Source organism: Piliocolobus tephrosceles, chromosome 17, assembly GCF_002776525.5.
Source record: "Piliocolobus tephrosceles isolate RC106 chromosome 17, ASM277652v3, whole genome shotgun sequence".
Classification (NCBI taxonomy): Eukaryota; Metazoa; Chordata; class Mammalia; order Primates; family Cercopithecidae; genus Piliocolobus; species Piliocolobus tephrosceles.
The window spans coordinates 21,978,277-21,994,411 of NC_045450.1; the positions used below are offsets into that span (position 1 = coordinate 21,978,277).

The 16,135-nt window shown below is 43.5% G+C and overlaps 2 protein-coding genes across 8 annotated transcripts in view; one reads left to right on the forward strand and one right to left on the reverse strand.

Moving 5' to 3' along the window:
- Window positions 1–10,815, reverse strand: part of PALB2 (partner and localizer of BRCA2) — a 36,812-nt gene extending 25,997 nt beyond the window's left edge. For 2 of the 7 annotated variants that reach the window (XM_023189335.3, XM_023189328.3), the window contains exons 1-4: window positions 7,583–8,333; window positions 7,193–7,252; window positions 6,969–7,071; window positions 4,016–5,485 (exon numbers count right to left, since the gene is read on the reverse strand). In XM_023189335.3, coding sequence (XP_023045103.1) covers window positions 4,016–5,485; window positions 6,969–7,071; window positions 7,193–7,252; window positions 7,583–7,654 — 1,705 coding nt within the window. In that variant the 5' untranslated portion in view covers window positions 7,655–8,333. Of the gene's footprint in view, window positions 1–4,015; window positions 5,486–6,968; window positions 7,072–7,192; window positions 7,253–7,582; window positions 8,335–10,567 lie in introns of those variants that run through there. The other 5 variants (XM_023189329.2, XM_023189330.3, XM_023189331.1 and 2 more) reach the window with 5 other exon arrangements.
- Window positions 10,171–16,135, forward strand: part of DCTN5 (dynactin subunit 5) — a 26,243-nt gene continuing 20,278 nt past the window's right edge. Inside the window, exons 1-2 of the mRNA XM_023189339.2 lie at window positions 10,171–11,048; window positions 12,417–12,485. Coding sequence (XP_023045107.1) covers window positions 11,001–11,048; window positions 12,417–12,485 — 117 coding nt within the window. The 5' untranslated portion in view covers window positions 10,171–11,000. The remainder of the gene's footprint in view (window positions 11,049–12,416; window positions 12,486–16,135) is intronic.

Genomic DNA, 16,135 nt, shown 5'->3' on the forward strand with positions numbered 1-16,135 from the left:
ATCCAAGAAACATGTTAAACCATTCTTAAACATAATATCTAACAAAAAGTGAGCTTCTAAACTCAAATATACTAGAAAATACACATAATACCCAACAAAGAGTGAGTTTCTAAACTCAAATATACTAGAAAATATACATAATACCCAACAAAGAGTGAGTTTCTAAACTCAAATATACTAGAAAATATACATAATACCCAACAAAGAGTGAGTTTCTAAACTCAAATATACTCCTCGCTTGAGCCCAAGAGTTTGAGACCAGCCTGAGCAACACAGTGAGACTGTCTTTAAAAACAACAAATAAATAAATAAAAATTTTTAAAAAGTAGGGCCAGGTACAGTGCCTCACACTCGTAGTCTCAGTACCTTCAGAGGCCAAGGCAGGCAGATCACTTGAGGTCAGGAGTTCAAGACCAGCCTGACCAACAGTGAAACCCCGTCTCTACTAAAAATACAAAAAAAAAAAAATTAGCCAGGTATGGTCATGGGCGCCTGTAGTCCCAGCTACTCGGGAGGCTGAGGTGGAAGACTGGCATGAACCCAGGAGGCGGAGCTTGCAGTGAGCTGAGATCGCACCACTGCACTCCAGCCTGGGTGACAGAGCGAGACTCCATCTCAAAAAAAAAAAAAAAAAAAAAAATTAGCTGGCCATGGTGGTGCACGCCTGTGATCTCAGCTACTCAGGAAGCTGAGGTAGGAGAATCATTTGAACCCAGGAGGTGGAGGCTGCAGTGGGCTGAAATTGCACCAGCACCACTGCACTCCAGCCTGGGCAACAGAGCGAGATTCTGTCTCAAAGAATGAATGAATGAATAAATAAATACATCTAAACAAAACAAAACAGAGTATGGCCAAAAATATTAAATGGGAGAAGGGACTGAGCACAAAGCTCAGCTCAACCACTGATTTGCAGCTTAACCTTAGGCAAATCGATTTATTTCATTTTCCCTTTTCTCATTGTCTCTCATAAGAGAAGTGAACTAAAAATATCTACATTTTTTCCTACCTCTAAAACTGTGATTTCAACAGGCTGCCAGAGTATGGTCTACAAAATGCTGGCTCTTGTCACTATGGAAAAGTTAGTCTCCTTTTGAAGCAAAGAGTTATTTTACTGCTTTTGTTTGCTTGTTTCAAGACGAGGTCTCACTCTGTTGCCCAGGCTGGAGTGCAGTGGCGAGATCTTGGCTTACTGCAACCTCTGCCTCCCAGGCTCAAGCAATCCTCCCACATCAGCCTCCTGAGTAGCAATTTACTGCTCTTATTGCAAATGGTATCCCACACCATTCAAAATGTTGCTATATCCTCAATGATGAATGCATAAACAAACTGTGGTATATACATACAATGGAATACTAGTCAGCCATAAAAAGGAACAAAGTACTGATGCATGTTACAAGAGAAACGTACCTTTAAAACATTATGCTAAGTGGCCAGGCTCAGTGACTTACACCTATAATCCCAGCACTTTGGGAGGCTGAAGGCAGGTGGATCACTTGAGGTCAGGAGTTTGAGGCCAGCCTGGACAACATGGTGAAACCCCATCTCCACTAAAAATACAAAAATTAGCCAGGTGTGGTGGCAGGCACCTGTAATCCCAGCTACTCAGTAGGCTGAGGCAAGAGAATCACTTGAACCTCGGAGGCGGAGGTTGCAGTGAGCCAAGATTGTGCCACTGCACTCCAGCCTGGGTAAGAGTGAGACTCTATCTCAAAAACAAACAAGCCCATTATGCTAAGCAGCCAGACACAAAAGGTCACATATTGTATGATTCTATATATATGAAATATCCAGAACAGGTAAATCCATAGAGATAGAATGCAGATTGGTGGTTGTCCATGGAAGGAGTAGGGGGTGGGGGGAGAGGAAATGGGTAGCAGCTGCTTAATGAGTATGGGGTTTAGAGGGGATAAAAATGTTTTAGAATGAGATACAGGTGGTGGTTGCACAACACTGTAAATGTACTGTGTACTGACTTGTTCGCTTAATTTAAAACGGTTAATTTTGTTATGTGAATGTCACCTTGAAAAAAAAGTTCTTAAATGTAGCTGCAGGTTACTAAAATGATAGCAGACTATTTCAAACTACTGGCTGGGTCTGGTGGCTCGTGCCTGTAATCCCAGCACTTTGGGAGGCCGAGGTAGGCAGATCACCTGAGGTCAGGAGATCGAGACCAGCCTGGCCAACATGGCAAAAACCCACCTCTACTAAAAATATAAAAATTAGCTTGGTGTGGTGGCGGGTGCCTATAATCTCAGCTACTCATGAGGCTGAGGTGGGAGAATCGCTTGAACCTGGGAGGCAGAGGTTGCAGTGAGCTGAGATAGCACCATTGCACTCCATCCAGGGCGACAAGGGTGAAACTCTGTCTCAACAACAATAAAAAAAACTACTGTGTAAAAAAACAATATTTCTAGATTACTGGATTGCCTACTTTTTGATGACTATGCATTCTTGTTCACTTAAAAGATGAAAAATCACAATTTTTGGATTAATTAGTCATAGCTCATAGACCAAGTCCATGTCCAATTGTACAGAGCAGCTTGCTACCTATTTTTGCACATAAAGTTTTTTTTTTTTTTTTTTTTTAAGGAACTTGGCTGTAAAATGCACATAAAGGTGTATTGGAACACAGTCAGTTACAAGTTGACTTTGGCTGCTTTGGCACATAGCTGAGTAGTTGAGACAGAGCACAAAGACTAAAATATGTGCTATCTGGCCCTTTCCAGAAAGTATGCTGATCCCTAATTTAGAGCCACAATGAATTACCCCATTTTTGTGCTCAGTTGATCAGATATGATTAAATTCTCAGTAAATAATTAAAAGTTTAAATTACAATGTATCCTTGCTTCCCATCCTCCAAAATCCTGTGTCCCATGGAGGCCTTAGAGACACTGCATTAGATATTTTATCCAAAAAAGTTGCTTAGGCCTTTTCATTACATGATGACTTCTAAAAGAGAATAGTCAGTGGACTCTTTCTCTCTCTTTTTTTTTTTTTTCTGAAAGAGGGTCTTGCTCTATCACCGAGGCTGGAGTGCAGTGGTACAATCACGGCTCACTGCAGCCTCGACATCCTGGGCTCAAGTGATCCTCCCACCTTAGCCTCTGAAGTAGCTCAAACCACAGGCATACACCACCACACCTGGCTAATTTTTCTATATATTTTTGGAGAGATGGGGTTTTGTCATGTTGCCCAAGCTGGTCTCAAACTCCTGGGCTCAAGCAATCCTCCCACCTTGGCCTCCTCAAATGTTGGGATTACAGGGGTGAGCCACCAAGCCCGACATAGTCTAACTTTAGTACACATTCCAGTTTACTTCAAAAACACTTTCTGTATTAGCTGTGAAGCTTCTACCCATAGATAGGAATTGTATTGTACCTGAATATGTAATATTACATAAACAACCAAAACATTTTCCTTTTCAGTGTTGAACTGTTGCAGCTCTATCACTGAACTCTGGCACCACAACGCCGGGTTTGAATCTTGGCTCTGCGATTTTAATTAAATAAGTCACTGTAGTCTCCCTGTGCTTTAGTTTCCTCACCTGTAAAGTGAGAATGAAAATAGATTCTACCTCATGTAGGACTGCTGTGATGATTCAATAAGTTAGTATCTGTACAACATTTAGAAAGTGCCAGGCAGGCTGGATACAGTGGCTCACGACTGTAATCCCAGCACTTTGGGAGGCTGTGGTGGGAGGACTGTTTGAGGTCAGGAGTTCAAGATCAGCTTGGGCAACAGGGCAAGACCTCGCCTCTACAAAACATTTAAAAACATTAGCCAGGCATGGTGGTACATGCCAGTAGTCCCAGCTAGTTGGGAGGCTGAGGCAGGAGGAACATTTGAGCCCAGGAGATAGAGGCTGCAGTGAGCCATGATCGCACCATGGCACTCCAGCCTGGACAACACACTCGACCCTGTCCCATTTTAGAAAAGAAAAAAAAAGGAAGTGCCAGGCACATAGTAATTGTTAGCTTTCATCATCATCATCATCATCAAACACATTTTGATTTACCTTTCACTTGAGTAACTGCTTTTTTGTTCTGATATTTATGTGAGGTGACTTCCTCCTTGGACCTGTTAATAACCGATGGGTTGCAAGCTGGCAAAAGTGGTTCACAATGATCTGATGCTGGGGTGCAGGCTGATTTTCTTTTTCCTCTGTATCTTCTACTAGGTTCCTGGGCAACTGCCTTCCTAGACAAGTCATTATCTTCAGTGGGCCCAGCGGGAGAGCTGACTTTAGTTAATGAGAGAAGTTTCTGAGAAGTTCTTGAACTTGGTTGTCCTGTGCATGTGTCAGACATCCTAATTTCACTTTGGTCAGTTTCCTCATTGGAAAGGTTTAAATTTTTACTTGCATCCTTATTTTTATTTTTAAACCCTTTTTTCTTGACATCCAAATGACTCTGAATGACAGCCTCCAGGGTTACTTTTCTCTGGCAATTGGACATGCTTCGTGTTGTTCTAACATAGTATTCTGCAGGAAACAGAAGGCCTTCAGGCATTGTGCAAGAATGTTTTTCTGCAGAAAGAAGAGAGGTTGCTTCCAGGCTAAGACTCTTAGGTTGACTTAGAATCTCGTTTTCCTGAAGATTTTCATTTCTACCATCAAGAGCGTCACTGGGAGATTTTAAAGATTTCTCTGTATGATTTTGTTCTAAGTTTTGATTTTCATTTGCTGGCAAGTTATTGTGAGTGAGTTCATTTAGAGAACATGAAATACCTGCCTCTAAATTAGAACTTGTGGGCAGTTGGCCACTTTTACTTACAGCTTTGTTTACAACGAGGTTATCTGTAGGGACAGTCACTTTTTTGTCTTGTGCCTCCAAACTTACAGATGAAGTAAATCTAATGTTTTTTAGGCCGTGAGTAGTAAGTTCACTGCTGCCTTTGGGAGGAATGTGTTCAAGGTGCTGACTACTACTGCTATCTGTTGGAGTCTGTAAAGGAACTGTAGTCGCCCTGGTGAAATCAGGTCTTTTTGGGAGTGTATCCACACCTTTTTCTGGTTGGGCAGTTGGTGGAATGAATACACTGTCTTCATTAGTTTCTGTAACTGGTTCTGGAGAATCTGGAAGTTCAGACTTAAGACTTAAAAGGTGAGTTCTTATTTCAGTTACTGGTGATCTAGCAGGATTTTTGCTACTGGTTTCTTCCTGTTCCTTTAGTCTTTTCCCAGACAGTCTGAGTGAATCAGTGCCAAAGACACAGTCTCTCTCTTGTGAAATAAATGTTCTCTTCTGCTGCTGCTTTCTTCTCCCTGGCAGCTTCTGCTTTTGCTCACCATCAGGGTCACTGACCCTGTGGGGAAAATGTTCTTGGGTGTCATCTGTTCTGTGTATAGGTAATCCTCCTGGGCCATCTCCAGGGTTAAAGGACTCAGGCCCAACATCAAGTGTGACAGATGTCTTTTCTCCAGTTTCTTCATCAAGATGGGTTTTGATGTGTAAATTGTCATAAACACATATTTTATTTTTAGGTTCTGAGGAGAAAAAAATATATATAACATATTTTTCTTATAAATAAAACAAAAAATACTCATTTTTATCCTATTATATATAAATACTACTAAACATTTATTTAAGAAAGAATCAGTGACACTTCATTCAGGCAGATGAATTTACAGGTGAAATAAATCTGTTTGTTAGGCTGTGAGTAGTAAGGTCACTGTTACCTTTAGGTTCAAGGTGTTCAAGGTGCTGACTACTTCTACTATCTGATGGAGTATGTAAAGGAACTCTACATACTCCATACCGTACATATTTTTTAAAGTTCTAATTTTTAAAATTCTAACAATCTATGACATTTTAAGTACATGTAAACAAATAGCATTGCGCTAAAAATGTTTTTCAAACAGAGTATTCTTTATCACACAATCTCTTCTCTTAACTTTTAAATCTCAACTAATTTTTTATCTCCTGTATTTCTTTCTTTATTTTTCCCCTTGGCTCAAGTAATTTTAATAACACTCCCATTTCAATAACCCTTAAGTTTATTATTATAAATTACTTGAATTTATTGACCATTGTTTTTAGAATATTTTCACCTAGAATTTTTCTCTGTTCATATATACTGAAAGTAAAAAAAAAAAATCTTTTGCTGGGCATGGTAGCTCACGTAAATCACAGCACTTTGGAAGGCTGAGGCAGGCAGATCACGAGGTCAGGAGATCACAACAATCCTGGCCAACATGGTGAAACCCTGTCTCTACTAAAAATACAAAAATTAGCCAGGCGTGGCGGTGTGTGCCTGTAATCCCAGGTACTCGGAAGGCTGAGGCAGGAGACTTGCTTGAACCCGGGAGGCAGAGGCTGCAGTGAGCCGCAATTGAGCCACTGCACTCCAGCCTGGGTGACAGAGTGAGACTCTGTTTCAAAATAAAAACAAAAAACAAAAAAACAAAAAAAAACCCTTTCTAATATTTAAACAATAAATATAATTTCTGAAAATTGAGAGGGAAAAAGAACAATAAACAGTCTAACTGAAAGTAGTCTATAGAGTAGATTTTGTGGCATATGAATTTTATGTTAATTAGAATAATATTGCAGCCAGGCACAGTGGCTCACACCTGTATCCCAGCACTTTGGGAGGCCTAGGCAGACAGATCACCTGAGGCCGGGAGTTCGAGACCAGCCTGGCCAACATGGCAAAACCCTGTCTCTACTGAAAATATAAAAATTGGCCAGGCGTGGTAGTGCACGTGCCTGTAGTCCCAGCTACTCAGGAGGCTGAGGAATGAGAATTGCTTGAGCCTGGGAGGTAGAGGTTGTAGTGAGCCACGATTATGCCACTACATTCCAGCCTGGGTGACAGAGTGAGACTCTGTCTCAAAAAAATAAAATTAAATAAAAATTAAAGTGTCTATTGCTAGTCACTATCTTCACTCTGTGGGAAAAAGAACAATAGCCAAAATATACCTAGGAAATGAATAATAAAGCAGGCATAAGTGAATGGTCTAGGTTTACCTGAGTGGTTTAGCTGCGGTGAGAGCTCCTGCTGGGACAAACAATCTTGTTCTTCTACTGTTTTCTTAATAGAATGCTTAACCTTTTCAGCTCTTTGGGCACGCTAGAGGAAACAAAAATAGCTCCAGAAATACGTTTTCTTTAAAGCTTTATATAAAGAGTCAAAAACTGTTTTTAAATTGTTTGTACTGTAACGCCTTAATTTGAGAACACGATTCACTTACCTGAAGACGGGCTAGTGTCTTGCTGTATTCCCTTTTCAAGAATGCTAATTTCTCCTTTAACTGGAAGAAGAAAAACACCAACAATACTGGGCAAGCAGAAAGGTGAAGTCACAGGGAAGGGATACAGTGCTTGGTGGGGTCCCCTGGCAAGAGGCAGGGAGTAGCACTGGTCCATGACAATCTACTTTTGGTTCTCAAAAAGCACCAAGCTCTTGACCATTTCAGGATCTTTGTATAACCTGTTCCTATCATCTGGAACATTTCCTTCCTTTGCCAATTCCTACTGACTCCTCAAGCCTTAGCTTAGATTTTCATTTCCCTGGGATAGACTTCTAGGTCCTTCTCCAAATCTAGGTTAGACACTCTATCAGTCCTCTGTACTTTCCTTACCACAGTATTCTCACACTGTGTTCTCTGTTTCTCCCCATCATCCAGATCCTTGAAGGTAGCAGGGACTGTCATCCTCAGTCACTCAACAAATGAATCTTCTATTTATCAGTTAATGGTCCAGGTATCTCTAGTACCTGGAATAATAAGTGATACCCACTGTGTGTCAATTAGTGCTCCAGATGCTATTCTAGATGCAATTTACATACAGTGAGGGATACACATAATAAATAAGAAAACAGGGAAGATGATTTTACAAGGTAATAAATAACTAGACAGATAAACAGAGTGATATAAGAGAGTTATTGGCCTACTGATAGGGACTACTTTAGTTACAGTGGTCAGGGAGGCATTTTTGAGGACTATCATTTGAGCCTAAGACCAAATGAGGAAGGAGCTAGTTTTGGGAAGATCAGAGAGAAGGGTACCCCAGGCAGAGGGAACCACAAATACAAAAGCTCTGCGGTGGAATAGGCTACGTATGTTTGAGGAACATGCAGGCCAGTGAGGTTGGAGCTATCACTGCTGAATCTCCAGCCAGGCACACAGTAGGCATTTAACAAATATTTATTAAATGAACAAGTGAATTGGGCTGAATCAAATTACTGTTCTCTGAAAATCTAGATTCCCTTGTCTCTCTGGCTTCTTTGGTTCAAAGGATTATCTCAGTAGCAAAGCAGAAAAAGCCCTGGTTTTTCTGCTTTTTAGGAACTTTTTTTTTTTTTTTGAGACGGAGTCTTGCTCTGTGGCCCGGGCTGGAGTGCAGTGTCCAGATCTCAGCTCACTGCAAGCTCCGCCTCCCGGGTTTACACCATTCTCCTGCCTCAGCCTCCCGAGTAGCTGGGACTACAGGCGCCCGCCACCTCGCCCGGCTAGTTTTTTTGTATTTTTTAGTAGAGACGGGGTTTCACAGTGTTAGCCAGGGTGGTCTCGATCTCCTGACCTCCTGATCCGCCCGTCTCGGCCTCCCAAAGTGCTGGGATTACAGGCTTGAGCCACCGCGCCCGTCCGGAACTTTTTAGTTATACTCATCTTTCAACCAATAAAACATCAAGATTTCCATCCTCCATACATACCTTTAAAAAAAAAAAAAGACCTACTCAGCTGGGAGCGGTGGCTCACACCTGTAATCCCAACACTTTGGGAGGTCGAGGTGGGTGGATCATTTGAGGTCAGGAGTTCGAGACCAGCATGGCCAACATGGTGAAACCCTGCCTCTACTAAAAATACAAAAATGAGCTGGGTGTGGTGGTGGGTACCTGTAGGAGGCTGAAGCAGGAGAATTGCTTGAACCTGGAGGTGGAAGTTGCGGTGGGCCTAGATTGTGCCACTGCACTCCAGCCTGGGCAACAGAGCAAGACTCTGTCTAAAAAAAAAAAAAAAAAAAAAAAAGGCCAGGTGGAGTAGATCACGCCTGTCATGCCAGCACTTTGGGAGGCCAAGGCAGGCAGATCACCTGAGGTCAGGAGTTCGAAACCAGCCTGGCCAACATGGAGAAACCCCATCTCTACTAAAAATACAAAAATCAGCTGGGCGCGGTGTTGGGCGTCTGTAATCCCAGCTACTCAGGAGGCTGAGGCAGGAGAATCGCTTGAACCTGAGAGGCGGAAGTTGCAGTGAGCTAAGATTGCCTCACTGCACTCCAGCCTGGGCGACAGAGCAAGATTCGGTCTCAAAAAACAAAAACAAAAAAACAATCTATGTGCAAAACATGCTACTTGGAATTTTCTTTCTTTCTTTCTTTCTTTTTTTTTTTTTTTTTGAGACAGAGTCTCACTCGGTCGTCCAGCCTGGAGTAGAGTGGCGCGATCTCGGTGGCTCTCTGCAACCTAAGCGTCCCCTGGTTCAAGCAATTCTCGTACATCAGCCTCTGAGGCCTGAGCCTCTGGGACTACAGGCTGGCGTCACCACACCAGGCTAATTTTTATATTTTTAGTAGAGACGGGGTTTCACTACGTTGCCTAGGCTGGTCTCAAACTTTGAGCTCAAACGATCTGCCCATCCCAGCCTCCCAAAGTGCTAGGATGGGATTACAGGCGTGAGCCACCGAGACTGGCCTCCCACCAATCTTATCAATGTCTAGAGATTATCTTGTTTACTTATAAATGATCTTTCTCACCTCCACCAGAAGATAAGCCAGGATAAGAATAACATCAGCACAAGCTGGAAACACACTAAAAGTCTATCAGTAAAGTAGAGTCTAAAGAAGCAAGGGCACGTCCAAGGCCAGGCGCAGTGGCAGGTTCCTGCAATCCCAGCTACTCGGGAGACTGAGGCAAGAGAGTCGCTTGATCCCGGGAGGCGGAGGTTGCAGTGAGCCGAGATCGCGCCACTGCACCCCAGCATGGGTGGCAGAGTGAGACTCCGTCTCAAAAAAGAAAAGTAGAAAAGAAAAAGAAGAAAAAAGGAACTTCCAAACTACAACATGCTGTCTAGAACTTAAAAAAGAAAGTAAGGTAGATAAACATGTCCTGACAGGAATGCTAAACAAGGGTATGAAAAACGGAACCTACAGAACCATTCAGATCCTACCATTTACGAACATTCCCTTCTCAATAAAAAATACACATAGGACTCCTTTTTGGTGGTTAGGGATACGCCCCTCCTCCACCACACACACTAACACACGAAAGGACCTGGAAGTACCAGACTTAAAAGATTTACTTGAGGAGGTCCGGCGGGAGAAGTGAAGATTGAGGGTGTGGGACGGCGGAGGAGCAACGGTGTCGATACACCCTTATCTATAAAGTGTTACACATTGTATCAATGCACTGTTACTGTAATGAGATTTGTTCTTGAAACGCCACCACGTGAGCACCACGCTATTTCCACATTTTCATTTTTTGTGCCCCCTCAGCCCCAAGCGGGGGGGGGGGGGCGTCCGACGATACTGCTGCTCCCGGACTGCCGAGGACACAGTGTTAGACCTAAAACCCTGGGAAAGCGAGGTCAGAGTCCTGCATCCGCCCTTCCCGCAACCCGTGGTACCTTTTCCTTCTCCTCACAGCTGAGGGGCTTCCCGGGAGGCTCTTCCATCGGGCAGGCGACAGAACGAAAAGAGCAGCCGTCGCCGACCCCAGGCCCGCCGACACCGGGACCCAGTTGGCCCTGGGCCGGGGAGGCGCCCCAAGAAAGAATGGGGAGCCCGGGATCGCACCCTCAGCGCGCGATCAGCTGACCCACGCGGGCCAGGCGCGCCCTAATCTCCGGCCAATTAAATCCAAAGTTCGGCCTGCGCACGCGCAGCCAGAGTCGGCCGAGCAGTGGAGCGAGGCCGCCTAAAGGAGAACCGAGCTGTCGATGAGTCCCTGTGGACCACCTAGAGCGGAAGTGGAGGAGCGGCCGGAAGTAGCCGGAATCTCAGAAAGACTGACCGACAGACTCTGACAGGATCCGGGACTGAGGGAAAGAGGCGGCGGCCATGGAGTTGGGCGAGCTGCTCTACAACAAGTCCGAGTACATCGAGACGGTGCGCGGGTCCAGATATCTGTCCTCCTCTTTTCAAGCCTGCGTCCCTTTGAGGCCTGGTCGGAGTTCCCAATCTGCTCCTACCCCACCCACCCCGTCCCTTTGGCCGTTAGTCCCGGATTATCTAGCGACGCCCCGTGTATAGTCTGGCTTTGCTGTTTACTCCGCGCATGGCCAGTTTAGGCCTTTTGTATTTATTCCTGATTTTCTCATAGAGGTAAAGTGCCTTCAGGAGGATAGGACAAGTCCCATCCTGTTCATATGAATTACAGCTCGGACTTCGGGCCCTTTTACATTGCCTTTTGTAATGTGGTAACTTGCGCCGAAAACGATTCGGTTCTTTTTTAGGGGTGGAGGGAGGCGGAGACTCTCTGTCGCCCAGACCGGAGTGCAGTGGCGCGATCTCGGCTCACTGCAACCTCCGCCTCCCCGGTTCAAGCGATTTTCCTGCCTCAGCCTCCCAAATAGCTGGGATTACAGGCGCCCGCCACCACGCCCGGCTAATTTTTGTATTTTTTGGTAGAGACGGGGTTTCACCATGTTGGCCAGGCTGGTCCCTAACTCGACCTCAGGTAATCGACCCGCCTCGGCCTCCCAAAATGCTGGGATTACAGGCGTGAGCCACCGCAGCCTGCCGATTTGGTTCTTTATTATCAGTATACGATATGTTTATAAAATCTTGGAAACAGGGCAAGTGGTCAGTTAACGTTACTATTGTTATTTTGGTTTTCTTTGCATTCTGACAACTCTGATATTCATAAAGTCATTATCCTCGTTTTAAGGCCGTAAAGCCCAAGTGCGGAAGTGAATGGATTTGAATCCACCTCTGTCTGATGCCACTAAGCTATAGACATTCAAATTCTGAGTTTATTCCTTGAGTCCCTAATTTCCTTTTTTTTTTTTATTTTTTGAGACAGGGTCTCACTCTATTGCCCAGGCTGGAGTGCAGTGGTACAATCATAGCTCATTGCAGCCTCAGCCTTCCGGGCTCAAGCGATCCTCCATCCTCAGCCTTCTGAGGAGCTGGGATTACAGACACCCGCCACCATGCCCGGCTAATTAAAAAAAAATTTTTTTTTAGAGAAGGGGAGGGGTCTCACTATGTTGCCCAGGCTGGTCTTGAACTCCTGGCCTCGAGGGATCCCTCTGCCTCAGCCTCTCAAAGTGCTGAGATTACAGGCGTGAGCCACCACGCTCAGCCATAGTTTCCTAATCCATCATTGCTTTTTTGACATCCTGGACTCACTCCATTGTGGACAGCACCCCACTTTATGTTTTTTTCTCTCAAATGTGAGCTTTCTTGATGGAAACCTGTAGTCCAGAAACCTATTAAGTTTGCTCTCCCCGGTTTTCTGTTGTTTTCTTTTAGGCATCTGGAAACAAAGTCAGTCGCCAGTCAGTGTTGTGTGGAAGCCAGAACATCGTTCTCAATGGCAAGGTAAGGGACAAAGCCAGCTCCAGGCTGCAAACCTTAGCTTGCTTTCTGCTAATTATCACCATAGCAGGGCAGATAAAATGTTGCCATATCTCCCATTTATTGTTGTACATTTTTAATTCTCTTGTTTGTAAATTTTTTATTCTCTTGGATCTCCTTTTTTTTTTTTTTTTTTTTTTTTTTTTGAGACAGAGTCTTACTCTGTCGCCCAAGCTGGAGTGCAGTGGCCCCATCTCAGGTCCCTGCAACCTCCGCCTCCCAGGTTCAACCAGTTCTCCTGCCTCAGCCTCCTGAGTAGCTGGGATTACAGGCACCTGCCACCAAGCCTGGCTAATATTTTGTATTTTTAGTAGAGACAGGGTTTCACCATGTTGGCCAGGCTGGTCTCGAACTCCTGCCCTCAAGTGATCCACCCATCTCGGCCTCTCAAAGTGCTGGGATTATAGGCGTGAGCCACTGTGCCCGGCCTAAGTTGGATCTCTTGAATGCAAAAAGGCTCAGTAAGAGGCAACAGAAAACCTTTTTTCTTTTATGCCAGGAACAAAATACAGTGGTACCTAGAACCAACATTATTTTATGATATTATAATGTGCATTAAACTACTGGGCACAAAGTGTAATAGGTAATGAAATATTTGAAGATAGAAACTAAAGTAATACTTATAAAATTATCTCTTTAGTAAAAATTAATAATTCACTATTAACTGAAACTCTTAAAACGAATGTGACAATTGGAAAAAATATTGAAGTATGAGACAAATATGCAAAGTGGAATCTGAAAGACTGAGAATCTTGTAATCCAAATAAATTACAATAGCAAAGGGACAAGTATAAACTTGGAAGAGAAAATATCACAAGGTATATTTGAGCTTGACAAACAGTGAAGTTCATAGTTGTTTTCCTGCCAACTGGAACACTCAATTTTGAAATGACTTTTTCTATAAATATTACATCTCTAACTTCCAGAAGGAAAATAGTCTCGTTATAACCAAGAGATCACAAATATTTTCAGAAGACAATTAGTCTCCATTAAGCCTGTCATACCAAGGAATTAAGTGGAAAAGAAATATAATTTGGTTATTGCTGCTCAGACATACTGTTTCTTTTTGTTTGGTTGGTTCTTTTTTTTGAGATAGAATCTTGCTCTGTCACCCAGGTCAGAGTACAGTGGCAGGATCTTGGCTCACTGCAACCTCCACCTCCTGGCGTCAAGTGATTCTCCTGCCTCAGCCTCCCGAGTAGCTGGGATTACAGGCTCCTGCCATCACACCCACTTAATTTTTGTTTTGTTTTGTTTTTTTTTTTTGAGACAGAGTCTCGCTCTGTCGCCCAGGCTGGAGTGCAGTGGTGCGATCTCGGCTCACTACAAGCTCCGCCTGCCAGCTTCACGCCATTCTCCTGCCTCAGCCTCCCGAGTAGCTAGGACTACAGGCACCTGCCACCATGCCCAGCTAATTTTTTGTATTTTTAGTAGAGACGGGGTTTCACCGTGTTAGCCAGGATGGTCTCAATCTCCTGACCTCGTGATCTGCCCACCTTGGCCTCCCAAAGTGCTGGGATTACAGGCGTGAGCCACCATGCCTGGCTGCCTTTTGCTTTTTAAAGATGTTTACTTTGGCAATATTTTGGGTATACAAAAGAATATATGTGACATATATGTGATAAAGCATAAAATTAAATCAACACCAGTGAACCGTATACCCAACTGAAGAATTGGAACATAATCGGTATACAATAAGTACTATTTTTATGTTCCTCCCCATTCCTGTTTTTGCCACCCTCCAAGAGAAAACTGCTGTCCTGATTTTGCGTCTTATAAATTCTTTATTATTTAAACAAATTTTCCACATATCCCTAAATAATATATATTGTTTAAGTTGGTTTCCTGTGATTTATTTTTATTTTAAAAATCTTTATTTTATTTGTTTATTTGTTAATTTTTTTGAGACAGGGTCTCACTTTGTTGCCCAGGCTAGAGTGCAGTGGCACAGTCATAGCTCACTGCAGCCTTGACCTTCCAGGCCAGGCTCAGGCGAACCTCCCACCTCAGCTTTCCAAGTAGCTTGTACTACGGGCATACACCACCATTGCCAGCTGATTTTGTTTTTCTTTTCTTTTTTTTTTTTTTTGAGACAATCTCGCTGTCACCCAGGCTAGAGTACAGGGTGTGATCTCAGCTCACTGCAATCTCCACGTCCTTGGTTGAAGTGATTCTCATGCCTCAATCTCCTGAGTAGCTGGGATTACAGGTGCACACCACCATGTCTGGCTAGTTTTTGTATGTTTAATAGAGATGGTGTTTATCCATGTCGATCAGGCTGGTCTCGAACTCCTGACCTCAAGTGTTCTGCCTGCCTCAGCCTCCCAAAGTGCTGGGATTACAGGTGTGGGCCACCACACCTGGCCCTATTTGTAGTTTTTTAAGAACCTTCATATTGTTCTCCATAGTGGCTGTACTAGTTTACATCCCACCAACAGTGTATAAGAGTTTCCTTTTCTCCAAATCCTAACTAGTGTTTGATATTTTTTGTCTTTATGATAAGCATCCTAACTGCAGTGAGACGATACTTCATTGTGGTCTTAATTTGCCTTTCCCTGATGATTAGTGATTGTTTGTTTGTTTTTTCAGACAGTCCCACTCCGTTGCCCATGCTAGAGTGCAGTGGCCTGATGTCAGCTCACTGCAACCTCTGCCTGCCGGGTTCAAGCAATTCTTCTATCTCAGCCTCCTGAGTTGCTGGGACTACAGGCACACACCACCACGCCTGGCTAATTTTTTTGTATTTTTAGTAGACACAAGGTTTTACCACATTAGGCTGGCCTCGAACTCCTGACCTCAGGTGATCCACCTGCCTTGGCCTCCCAAACTGCTGGGATTAAAGGTGTGAGCCACTGTGCCTGGCTGATTAGTGATGTTTAGTGAACATTTTAAAATATATATTTGTTGGCCATTAGTTTGTCTTTTGAGAAATGTCTATTCAAGTCATTTGCCCATTTTAAAATGAGATTGTTTGGGTTTTTTTGCAGTTGAGATGTTTGAGTTCCTTGTATTAATATATTTTGGATATTAATTCTGTCTTTAAAGAATAGTTTGAAGATATGTTCTGCCATATTTTCATTCTGTTGATTGTTTCCTATGCTGTGCAGGATCATTTTAGTTTAATATAATCCCATTTATTTGTTTGCTTTTGTTGTCTCTGCTTTTGAAGTCTTATTTATCTTTTCCAAGACCAGTGTCTTTAAGCATTTCCCCTATGTTTTCTTCTAGTAGTTTATAGTCCCAGGCCTTCCATTTAGGTCTTCAATTCATTTTGAGTTATAGACCGGGCACAGTGGCTCACGCCTATAATCCCAACTCTTTGGGAGGCTGAGGCAGGCGGATCACTTGAGGGCAGGAGTTCAATACCAGCCTGGCCAACATGGTGAAACCCATCTTTACTAAAAATAGAAAAAAATTAGTTGTGTGTGGTGGCGCATGCTTGTAATCCTAGCTACTCAGGAGGCTGAGCCATGAGAATCACTTGAACCCAGGAGGCAGAGGTTGTAGTGAGTCTAGATGGTGTCACTGCGCTCTAGCCTGGGCAACAGAGTGAGACTCTGTGTCAAAAAAAAAAAAAAAAAAAAAATTCATTTTGAGTTGATTTTTGTATAGGG